The 12317-nt window shown below is 36.3% G+C and overlaps 1 protein-coding gene across 1 annotated transcript in view; it reads left to right on the top strand.

Annotated features, from left to right (window-relative positions):
- Positions 1 to 890: 890 nt before the first annotated feature.
- The window catches only part of MANBA (mannosidase beta), a gene marked incomplete at its 5' end in the record, with an annotated part of 35508 nt that continues 24081 nt past the window's right edge, over positions 891 to 12317 (top strand). Inside the window, 2 exons of the mRNA XM_037036251.1 lie at positions 891 to 1115; positions 10718 to 10882. Coding sequence (XP_036892146.1) covers positions 891 to 1115; positions 10718 to 10882 — 390 coding nt within the window. The remainder of the gene's footprint in view (positions 1116 to 10717; positions 10883 to 12317) is intronic.

The following is a 12317-nucleotide window of genomic DNA, read 5'->3' as shown; positions in this document are numbered from 1 at the left end:
CTGCAACCCAGGCATATTTCCTGACTGGGAATCGAACCGGTGACCCTTTGGTCCATAGGCCGGCACTCAATCCACTGAGCTATACCAGCCAGGCTAAAAAGATTAGATTTTTGATGAATATATGGGGGAGAAAGAGAATGAATATGTATTCATTTGTTGTTTTTGATATATGCCCTGATCTGAAATTGAACCCACAACCTTGGTATATTGGGACAATGCTCTAACCAACTGAGCTACCTGGCCAGGACACAATAGCCTCTGTTTTTAACCACTAGACCAGTGTTTTTCAAGTGGAAGCAATTTTGTCCCCAAGACACAAGGGGACATTTGACAAAGTCTTTATCATTATTTCTTTTTTAGGGGGGAAGGGGAGGTGCTACTGACATCTAGTAGGTAGAGGCCAGCAAGGCTACAAAACATTCTAGAATGAACAGGACACCCCTAGCCCCCAACATACATACACAAATAAAAAAAATGATCAGTCCTACAATGTCAGTAGTGCCAAGGTTGAGATATTCTGAACTAGACATTACCCATCGTGGTAGAAAGGAAGGTCGAAGCAAGACAGGGCTGAAAGAGATCAGGAACGGGTGCTGTGAGGAATAAGCTGACTGTTAATTATGAAAGGGTCTAAAGGATTGGAGCGTAGCAGAAGGGGCTGGTGGCTGTTTAATGTGGAAGAAGGTAAGTGGTTCTATTATTTTTCTGTTGACTACCTGGCATTTCTGGGTCTTTCTTTTTTAATTTTTTAATTTTAATTGTTCTCCAAGTACAGTTTTCTGCCTTTTACCCCCATCTCAGCCCACCATGTCTGGGTCTTGATAGTATTTTTGAAGTTGTCTGCACTTTACTGGGTGAAAATCCTGTCCTTTAAACCGTTTTGTTTCTGAACTCAGGGAGACAAGACTCGTCCTTTTATCACATCCAGTCCTACAAATGGAGCCAAATCCGTTGCAGAAGGCTGGCTGTCTGCCAACCCATACGACAAGCATTTTGGTGACGTACATTTTTATGACTATACTAGTGATTGCTGGGATTGGAACATTTTCCCAAAAGCTCGATTTGCATCTGAATACGGATATCAGTCCTGGCCTTCCTTCAGCACGTTGGAAAAGGTAAGCCACTCTCGATTTCAGAGCAACTCAGAATGATGGGCCCTGGGCATATTCGTGACTACCTCCATAGTGGTTCAAAAAACCAAATGAAATCTAACTGTTATTTTAAATGATCTTTTAGGAAGAAGATAATAGAATATAACTTTTTTCTTTAATCTTTGGGAAGTTAAACTCTTGTAGTCATTATTTTAGGGGTTATACCTTTTCTATGTTACTTTTAATTATGTTCCTTCAAGAACACTTACAATTTAATGGGAGCCAATGGCTGCTTAAACCTGATTAATTATTACTCATGAAAATAACTCTCACTTGCCAGTTTCTGTATATCCTACAACTTTTAAAAATCATTTACAGATATTCAGAATGGGATAGTTTACTACAGCAAGAGATATGAATGTGATGTCTTTGTCTAATGTTATCATATCACATCATTCATTTCTTTCCTCTCCTCATTCCTCTTCTTCCTCCTTCTTTCTCTATGTTGGTGTGTTTGATTTTCAGTATGGCATTTCACTTCCTCTGTTCCTGATGAATAACGTTCATAGATGGATTCAGTCTTAGAATTGTATGTGTTCTTTTTAAAACGACTGCAGTGAAATGTAATTCGGTGACCATGTAAGGCACCAATTTAACGTGTGCCGTTTAATGGTTTTCAGTGTATCCCCAGAGCTGTGCGCCATCAATATGATCTAGTTTTAGAACATTTTCATAACCACCAAAGAAACTCTGTGCCCATGAGCAGTCGCTACCCACTTTCTCTGCCCCTCCCTCCAGCTCTAGGCACTATTAATCTGCTTTGTGTATTTATATATGTGCTTGTTCTGCCCATTTCATATGATCATAATAATGAAATACATGATTATTTGAGGCTGGCTTCTTTCACTCAGCATAATTTTAAAAATTATTTTATTGATTATGCTATTAGAATTATCTCATTTTTTCTTCCCTTTATTCCCCTCCACCCTGCATACCCCCTCCCACCAGCATTCCCTCACCTTAGTTCATGTCCATGGATCATACATATAAGTTCTTTGGCTTCTCCATTTCCTATACTGTTCTTAACCTCCCCCTGTCTATTTTCTACCTACCATTTATGCTTTTTTAAAAAGATTTTATTTATTTATCTTTAGAGGGGAAGGGAAGGAGAGAGGGAGAGAAATATCAGTGTATGGTTGCTTCTGGTGTGTCCCCTGCCAGGAACTGGCCTGCAACCCAGGCATGTGCCCTGACTGGGAATTGAACCGCGATCGTGTGGTTCGCAAGCCCGCACTCAATCCACTGAGCTACACCAGCCAGGGCCCATTTATGCTTCTTATTCCCTATAACTTTTCCCCCATTTCCCCTGCTTCCACTCCCCACTGATAATTTTCCATATGATCTCCATTTCTGTAAATCTGTTCCTGGCCTACTTGTTCACTTAGTTTATTTTTGTTTTTATTTTTTTAGGTTTGGTTGTTGATAGTTGTGAGTTTGTTGCCATGTACTGCTCATATTTCTGATCTTCTTTTTCTTAGGTAAGTCCCTTTAACATTTCATATAATAAGGGCTTGCTGAAGATGAACTCCTTTAACTTGACCTTATCTGGGAAGCACTTTATCTGCCCTTCCATTCTAAATGATAGCTTTGCTGGATAGAGTAATCTTGGATGTATGTCCTTGTCTTTCATGACTTTGAATACTTTTTTCCAGCCTCTTCTTGCCTGTACGATTTCTTTTGAGAAATCCATTGACAGTCTTATGGGAACTCTTTTGTAGGTAACTCTCTGCTTTTCTTGCTGCTTTTAAGATTCTCTCCTTATTTTTAATCTTGGCTAATGTAGTTATGGTGTGCCTTGGTGTGTGCTTCCTTGGGTCCAACTTCTTTGGGACTCTCCGAGCTTTCTGGACTTCCTGAAAGTCTATTTTGTTTGCCAGATTAGGGAAGTTCTCCTTCATTATTTTTTCAAATAAGTTTTCAATTTCTTGCTCTTCCTCTTCTCCTTCTGGTACCCCTATGATTTGAATGTTGGAATGTTTAATGTTGTCCTGGAGGTTCCTAAGCCTCTCCTCATTTTTTTGAATTCTTATTTTTTCATTCTTTTCTGGTTGAATGTTTATTTCTTTCTTCTGTTCCAAATCATTGATCTGAGGCCCAGTTTCCTTCCCATCACTGTTGGTTCCCTGTACATTTTTCTTTATTTCACTTTTCATAGCCTTCATTTCTTCCTCTATTTTGCAACCATACTCATCCATTTCTGTGAGCATCCTGATTACCAGTGTTTTAAACTGCATCTGAGAGGTTGGCTATCTCTTCATCATTTAGTTCTATTTTTTTCAGGAGCTTTAATTTGTTCTTTTATTTGGGCCATATTTTTTTATCTTGGCCTGCCTGTTATGTAGAAAGGGGTGGAATCTTCGGTATTTGCCAGGGCAGGACAATCCACGTGGCTGGGTTGTGGCATTGTATGTGGGGGAAAGGTCTGAGAGGGGACAGTGCAGCTTGCTTGGCTCTCAGCTGGCTTTCACTCACTTCTTCCATCACCCATAAGCAAATTGGGCCCTTCTGGTGCTGATTCCTGGGTGGGTGGTTTTGTGTACATTCTACACCCCTGTGGGTCTCTCCAGTTTACTCTCTTGTGAGGCTGGGAGTTTTTCCTCCCGCTGCAACCCCACAGGTTTTTTTCAGTTAGAGGCTTTGAGGCTTTATTTCCTGGCACTGGAACCCTGTGTTGTGGGGTCTGTCTCACTCCCCAGTTGTTCCTCCTGGTTTATCCACATAAAATGTGGGGCCAACTACTCTGCCAGCCACCGCCTTGCTGCAAATCTTCTCTACTGCCTCCTACTGGTCCTTCCCTTCCTCTTTAACTCCTTGGTTGTCAGACTTCCATGCAGTTCAGTTTTTTGGCAGCTCTGGTTATTTTTGTTTTTAAATTTGTTGTTCTTCTTCTTTTGGTTGTACAAGGAGGCAAAGTATATCTACCTACACCTCCATCTTGGCTTGCTGACTTAGCATAAATTTTTCAAGGTTCATCCATGTCGTATCATTTATTAGTATGTCACTTTATTTATTTGTTTATTTGTTTGTTTGTTTATTTATTATTATTATTCAAGTACAGTTTTCTGCCTTTTACCTCCATCTCAGCCCACCCCCCAGCCCTTCCCACCTCCCTCCTGTTTCCACGCCTCCCTTGTTATTGTCCATGTGTCCTTTATACTCGTTTCTGCAAACCGTTTATCCTTTTCCTCTGAAATTCCTTCTCTTCTTCCCTCTGGTCCCTCTCAGCCTGTTCTCAATTTCAGTGTCTTTGGTTATATTTTGCTTGCTTGTTTGTTTTGTTGTTTAGCTTCCTGTTAAAGGTGAGATCATATGGTATTTGTCTTTCACTGCCTGGCTTATTTTGCTTAGTATAATGCTTTCCAGTTCCATCCATGCTGTTGCAAAGGGTAGGAGCTCCTTCTTTCTTTCTGCAAATGGGCAAAGGACTTGAACAGACACTTTTCCAATGAGGACATACAGAGGGTCCAGAGACATATGAAAAGACGCTCAATATTGCTAGCCATCAGAGGGATACAAATTAAAACCATAATGAGATACCCCTTCACACCGATCAGAATGGCCATCATAAACAAAGCAACAAACAAGTGTTGGAGAGGTTGTGGAGTATGTTTCTTTTTTAAAAAAGATCTTATTTATTTATTTTTGGAGAGAGAGGAAGGGAAGAAGAGAGGGAGAAAAACATCAATGTGTGGTTGCCTCTCGTGTGCCCCCTACTGGGTACCTGGCCTGTGACCCAGGCATGTGCTTTGACTGGGTATTGAACCAGTGACCTTTTGGTTTGCAGGTGCTCAATCCACTGAGCCACACCAGCCAGGGTAGTACGTCACTCTTTTTTATTCCTGAATAATATTCTGTTGTGTGGATATACCACATTTTGTTTGTCCATTTCTAATTTGATGTGTATTTGTGTTATTTCTACTTTTTTGCTCTTATGAATGATGCAGCTCTGAGCATTTGTATACCTGTTTTGTGTGAATAGCTACTAAGTTTATACCTAGGATGGAATTGCTAGGTCATATGGTAACTGTATCTTTGTCGTTCTAAGGAACTATTAAACTGTGTTCCATTGTGGTTCCACCATTTTACATTCTTACCAACAGTGTGTAAGGGTTTCAATTTTTCCACATTTTTGCCAATATTTATTACTTCCCTTTTTTTATTTTTTGTTTGCATGTCCTTGGACATTTATATTTACAGGAAATTTGCATTTGTTTGGCTAATCATATCGATCATGTTTTCATGTGCTTGGTGTTTATTCATATATCTTGGAAAAATATATATTCATATCTTTTGCTCAGTTTTTTCATTGGGTTATTTGTCTTTTTATTATTGATATATATCTATATTTATATTGATATAGATATAGATTGATGTATATATTCTGGATATATTTTTACCAGATATATAATTCGTGAATATTTTCTCCCAGTTTGTGAGCTGTCTTTCTACTTACTGATGGTGTCATCAAAAGCATAAGCACTTTTAATTCTGATGAAGTCCTACTTATCCATCTTCTCATTTACCTCTTGTACTTTTTGTGTTATATCTAAGAAACCATGCTTAACCTGGATCAAAAAGGTTTACTTCAATTTTGTATTCCAGTTTTAGCTTTAAATTTAGGTCTGTGATTTACTTTGAGTTAATAACTGTATGGTGTGAGGTAGATGTCCAGATTCATTCTTTTGCAGGTGAATACCCAGTTGACCTAACAATATTTATTGAAAACATTACTTTCTTCATTGAATTCTCTTGACTCCTTTTTAAAGAAGATTTATTTTTGGATTCTTAATTTTGTTCCATTGATTTGTTATATCTGTTTTATACTTTTGTACACTATCATGATTACTGTAGCTTTGTAGTAAGTTTTGAAAGCAGGGAGAACTTTGTTCTTCTTTCAAGATTGTTTTGACTGTTCTTGCTTTTTTGCATTTCCATATGAATTTTAGGATCACTTTATTAGTTTCTGCAGAAAAGCCAGCTGGAATTTTGATAGGGATTGTGTTGAATATGTAGATCAGTTTGCAAAGTATTGCCATCTTAACAATATTGTCTTCTGATATATGAGCATGTGATATCTTCTTTAATTTTCTGGTTTTTGTTGTACAGTCTTATACTTCTTTAGTGAAATTTATTCCTAAATATTTTATTCCTCTTGGTCCGATTTTAAATGCAATTGTTTTCTTAATTTTCAGATTGTTCATTACTAGTGTTATAAAGATAGAATTTTTTTGTATATTGAATTTATGTTTTGCAACCTTGTAGAACTTATTTATTAGTTCCAACAGTTTCCTAATATTTTAAAGGTATTTTTATATAAAAGAGCATGTCATCTGGAGGTAGAGGTGGTAGTATTTCTTCCTTTCCAATTTGGAAGTCTTTAATTTACTTTTCTTGCCTAATTGCTCTGGCTAGGACCTACAGTATAATGAAGAACTGAAGTGGTAAGATCAAACATCCTTGTCCCTTTTCTGTCCTTATGTAGAAAGCTTTCAGTCTTTTACTGTTTAGTATGATGAACTGTTGGTTTTTCAGAGATACCCATTAGCATGTTGAGGCAGTTCTCTTTTAGTTTTAGTTTGAGTATTTATATTTCATGTTGAGTGTCATGAAAAACTGCTGGATGTTGTCTAATGCATTTTGTTCATGTGTTGAAACGATCACGTAGTTATTGGCCCCCTCCACCATCTCTTGTATAGAGTAACCACAAAGTTTTAAGGCTATTTCAAAATCTTCCACAATTTCACCACCTGAACACAACTATATTTGCTTCTATATATCAAACTTGTATTGTACTTTTAGCATTAATATTAATGTTATAAGCTTAATTTTGACTCCCCCCCCCCCACCTTTTATTACTCTCATATTGTGGGGCTGATCGTTTGGGAATACTAGTATTTCAAAATGAAGGAGGAAGGAGTTCAGTATCCTCCTAGGAAAAAGTGTTGGGAATGGGAATGAAGACATGAAAGAAGCAAAAATATTTACTGAGCAGATGCTGTGTATGAAGAACCCATTGCTTTATTTGACAGTAATCCACCCTCTTTCCATTTTGACCAAGGCCCAGAAGGGAACCAAGGCACTGGAGAGTGAGAGTTCTGTCTGTATTCCTAGGTAGTGATATATCTGGATTAAAAGTTACTGTCAGACTCCAAAGCTGATGACTCTCTTTTCACTATATTTCAATTCAGAAAGGTTTTAGAAGTTGCTAAACCTCTTTTGTAAATGTATGACCATTTCTATTTACTTCCTGAAAATAATGGAATTGCCTTGTTTTTGTGGTATGTCTGATGACATTTAAAGATACTCATCACTATAGCTTAAAATAGGGAAAAATGTAGGAAAGTTCTGTTTATTATGAATCTTTTATTTAGTCATTGCCTCTTTTCAAGTGATGTTGATTAGTTGAGGATTTGAATAAGTAATACAAAAATAAAAGAAGCCAAAAGAATAACTTGACATAAAATTTTGACTTTTCTATTCAGAGCTTTTCTGGTGTGTTCAACAAAAATATTTAAAAAGTCTCTCTCCAGTGTAGGATGTAAAATAATCCTACTTTCAGCAAGCAGTTATCAATTTTGTACAGTGATTAAAGCTTGGACTTTGAAATAGACTGATCTGGATTTGAATCCTAGCACTGCACCCACTAGCTATATTGCCTTGGAAAAATTTTTGTATTTACTGTATTGTGCTGTGCATAAAGTGCACTTTTTTTGCCCAAATTTTTGAGGGAAAAATAAGGATGTGCATTATACCTGGGCAGTACCTGAAATACCTCGGATCTGTTCTTGTGTTTTGTAATTATTTGTTATATAAAATTTCTTGTACCATAATATGTTCAAAAATAAATGCTAAAGTTCCTTTATAATATGAAATCCAGTATCTAAATATAAATAAATAAAAAATTTGAAGTAAAAAATTTAAATGAAAGATTTTTTCCCTGAATGTTTAAGTCAAAGACGTGAGTGCACATTATACACCAGAGCACATTATACATGGCAAGATGTGGTAATCATTTTGAATTTCAATGTTCTTATTGGTAAATTGGGGTCTTAGGATCTGTGTGTGTGCATGAGATTGTGTGTAAAGGCTAAGTTAATTAATACGTTGGAGCCTTAGCACAGTTTTTGACACACAGTGAAAGCCCATAAGTTGTAAGCTATTGTTACCATTCACCAAGGTCATTCTGGCCATATGATTTGTTTTATTTTGTTCAGATGCAAGGTTTAAAGAGGGAGAAGCTTGAATGAGACTGCACAAATAGCTTTGAATCTTGTGCAAATTATTTAACCTTTCTGTGGTTGGTTTTCTCATCATAAAATGAGGTGATAGCACTGTCTACTCCTAAGACTGTCATGAAGATTAATTTAGTTAGCATTCTTAAAGCAATCAGAATCTTACCTGGCACTTTCTAATTCTTTCTGGTAACATTGTTATAGTCAAAATTTACAACACTTCCAAACCACTGCTATCAGAAGGTAGAAGAAAGTTTCCCACACAACAGAAAATTACGTTTACTGATTATGGGATACATTCAAATTACTGATGAGAGAGAGGGCTGAGACGCCTGGAAGTGTGTTTCCAGATTTCAAAAAAAAAAGAATAATTTTTAAAAGGGAAATTATTGGTAAAGATATGTGCATCTTAGATGGGTACAGATGACTGATACTAATACTTCTATTTTAAATAAATAATAGTAATTTGTGTTCTCTAAACTGTCTGGTGGTAACAGTTTTGAAAAACCCACAGGGTCTGGCACAAATAATGCCCCTTTTATTACAATATCTTTTATTACAAAACCATAAGTATGTAATTTTGTAACATAACAATATCACACTTAAACACGTCATGTAAAATTTTAAGTAAATTGTTCAAATTAAAACTATAAATTATTACACCTCTATTATTACCCTACCAATTACACTTAGGCAGGCCTTCCTCTGCCAGGCGCTGTATGTATAATTTGGAAAAATTGCACATTAAATATGGTTAATGCACATTACTAAGATTTGATATAAATAAATGCCTAAAGAATAACTTTTTCCTTTTCAGGTGATTGGTCTGTGTAGTGCTAGGAATTATAAGACATAGTTTATGAGCAAGGATTAAACTTTTTCATTTTTAGGCTTTTTGAGGGAGCATGGAATATGTTTTTTCAAAGTTGCTGTGTAACTTCAATTAAAGCTCTGATATTTTCAGACGTAGCCATCAATTATATCTTTATCAAATGCTAATAGCGCATTATATCTTGGGCCTGGAAGCCAGAATTATTGCCTCTTTTTTTCTGTAGGCAATAGTGTATTGCCTACACTATTAATGTGTGTGCATTGTTGTTGGTTTTTTTGTTTTTTACTTTGACCTGATAGTAACTTATTTAAAGGAATTGGAGAAAGATCCTGCAAGTTATGCCTGGCTTAAAAAAAAAAGATTTAGGGAAAAAGAATTACTTTTTGGTTTGTGTCTTCAACTATATCAAAATTAAACATTTCAGTATTTTGACCCAGTGATTCTGCTGCCGGGAATATACCATAAGAATCCGGAAACACCAATTCAAAAGAACCTATGCACCATATGTTCATAGCAGGGCTATTTACAATAGCCAAGTGCTAGAAACAGCCTGTGCCCATCAGTAAGTGGGTGGATCAAAAAACTGTGGTACATTTACACAATTAAATACTGTGCAGTAGATAGAAAGATGGAACACCTACCCTTTGGGACAGCATGGATAGAATTGGAGAGCATTATGCTAAGTGAAATAAGCAACATGGTGAAAGACAGGTAACATATGATGTCACCTATAAGAGGAATCTAATGAACAAAATCAACTAACATACAAAATAGAACCACAGGCATGGGAACATGGAACAGACTCACAGTAACCAGAGAAGAGGAGGGCGGAGAATAAGGGCAGAAAAAGGGGAAGGGACTAGACAAAGAACTTGTATGAATGACCCATGAACATGGACAGCAGTGTGGGAACTGGCTGTGGGAGCTGGGGGTGGGATGGGCGGAGGAAGGCAAAGGGGGAAAAATTGGGACAACTGTAATAGAATAACAATAAAAATGATTTAAAAATAAAGAAATTAAAAAATTAAACATTTCAAATATTTGTAATCACAGAGAAGCAAATGAGCAAGTGCTAAAGCATTTACCATCTTAATAGTGATGTTTTATTCCTGTTAAGGAATTTACAGTTTTAACAGAATGTTGATTTCAGTCCAGAATGTTATTCAGTTTTGATAATTTATTTACTTATATAGATAAAGTATCATCTGAAAATGCACATAACTAATGTTTTAAAAAGGAATTGTATTTTGTTAGATAAGACTTTAATAGAAATATCAAATTGTAATTTTCTGAGTTTGAATAAGGGAGGGTATAGGTACAAATCCTGGTTTTGTGATTTGGCTTTGCACGGGCTGGTCTTTCACGAATGATACATACGATGGCAAAAACATCTGTGAAATTATTCCAGTGTGTAGAGTACTTTTCAGGTTTGTCCTAAATATATAGAAAAGTAGTTTTACTCCTAATTTCCCAATTTGTTCCCCTTAATCTTTACTCAAAAGGTTTCATCTAAAGAGGACTGGTCTTACAAAAGCAGATTTTCACTTCATCGACAGCATCATGCGAACGGTAACAATGAAATGCTTCTTCAGGCTGGACTTCATTTCAAACTCCCTCAAAGCACAGATCCAGTACGCGCATTCAAAGATACCATTTACCTTACTCAGGTAAGGTACTTTTCACTCTGGAGTTCCAAAGTTTCCTGCAGCTAACGTAAGAGATCATATAAGTTCTGTAAACCTTATGTGGTGAAAACGGCTTTTTATTTTACTGATTAAGGAATTTATCTTCTTCAAAGCAGGTGTGTGTTAACATGTCAGACCTGAAATAGTTAATTTTTGGAATTTGGTTCTCTTACAAGAACAGCTCAGAAAGTTCTATAAAAAAGTGTGCATTAAAATGTTCCCCAGCTCAAGATTACTATAATCTTCCAGTAATTAAGACAGTAGCAATCCCTAAGGATAAAGTGGAACAATGGAACATAATAGAGCCCTGAAACAGACTCATCTGTAATGTGGTCACCCAAATTACGGGCATGATGGCACTGAAATTTTGTGGGAAGGGACAGTCTTATCAATGAACAGTGCTTCATCAAGTGGATATCTTTATGGGAAAATAAATGAACTGTGACTTCATATACAAAATTAATTTGATCAGTAGTTAAAGAGTAAACTCTGAAGGATAATGCAATAAAGTTTCTAGGACAAAACATAGGAGAATATTTCATTACCTTGGCACAGGGAAAGATTTCTTAACAGGTCATAAAAACTCTAACTATGAAAGAAAATAATGATAAATAGGATTTCATTAATATTATGGACTTTTGTATATGAGTGGCACCATTAAGAGAGAGAAGAAGCAAGCCACAGATTGGGGAACAATATCTGTAATACATGTATCTGATAAAAATTTATATGCAGAATAAAGAACTTACATAAAGCAATAAGAATAGACAGATAACCAAGTAAAAATGTACAAAAACCTGGAATAGGCCCTTCACCAAAAAAGATATCCAAATGGTCAGTAAGTATATAAAAATGCGCTCCATTTCATCTTTAATCAATGAAATGCAAATCAAAGCTGTGCCAGGATAACTCTCCACACAATGTAATTTTAGCACAATGGCTAAAATGAAAAAGATTGACATTACCAACTGTGGGTGAGGAGGTGGGACAGCTGACACTTTCTGATGATGTCAGTAGGAGTAGAAACTGGTTTCACCACTTAGAAAAATTTTATGACAGTTTCTACCCAAACTAAACATCTGTTTACTCTTTGAATCAGCATTTCTACTTGTGTACCCAGGAAAAATGGGTTTATGTGTCTGTCAACAGACATCTAAGATAATATTCATAGCAGCTTTATTTATAGTAGCCCCAAATCAGAAACAACCTAGATATTCTTCAACATAAGACTCACACTGTAGTGTTGCTGATACAGTCAATACTCACAGCAATAAAAACCAATGAACTGCTGAGACGAGCAGTAACTTGGATGAGTTTCACAGGCCTTATGGTGAGCAAAGGAAACACTGAAGTTTCAATGTGGACAAAGTGAATCAAGATAATAGAGAGCGAATTAGTGGTAAGCGTTCCTGTGGAG

This window comes from Sturnira hondurensis, unplaced genomic scaffold (genome assembly GCF_014824575.4).
Source record: "Sturnira hondurensis isolate 20B ecotype Veracruz unplaced genomic scaffold, ASM1482457v3 Scaffold0022707, whole genome shotgun sequence".
Classification (NCBI taxonomy): Eukaryota; Metazoa; Chordata; class Mammalia; order Chiroptera; family Phyllostomidae; genus Sturnira; species Sturnira hondurensis.
The sequence above is the reverse complement of the archived record's forward strand: the minus strand, read 5'-3'. Positions and strand labels throughout refer to the sequence as shown.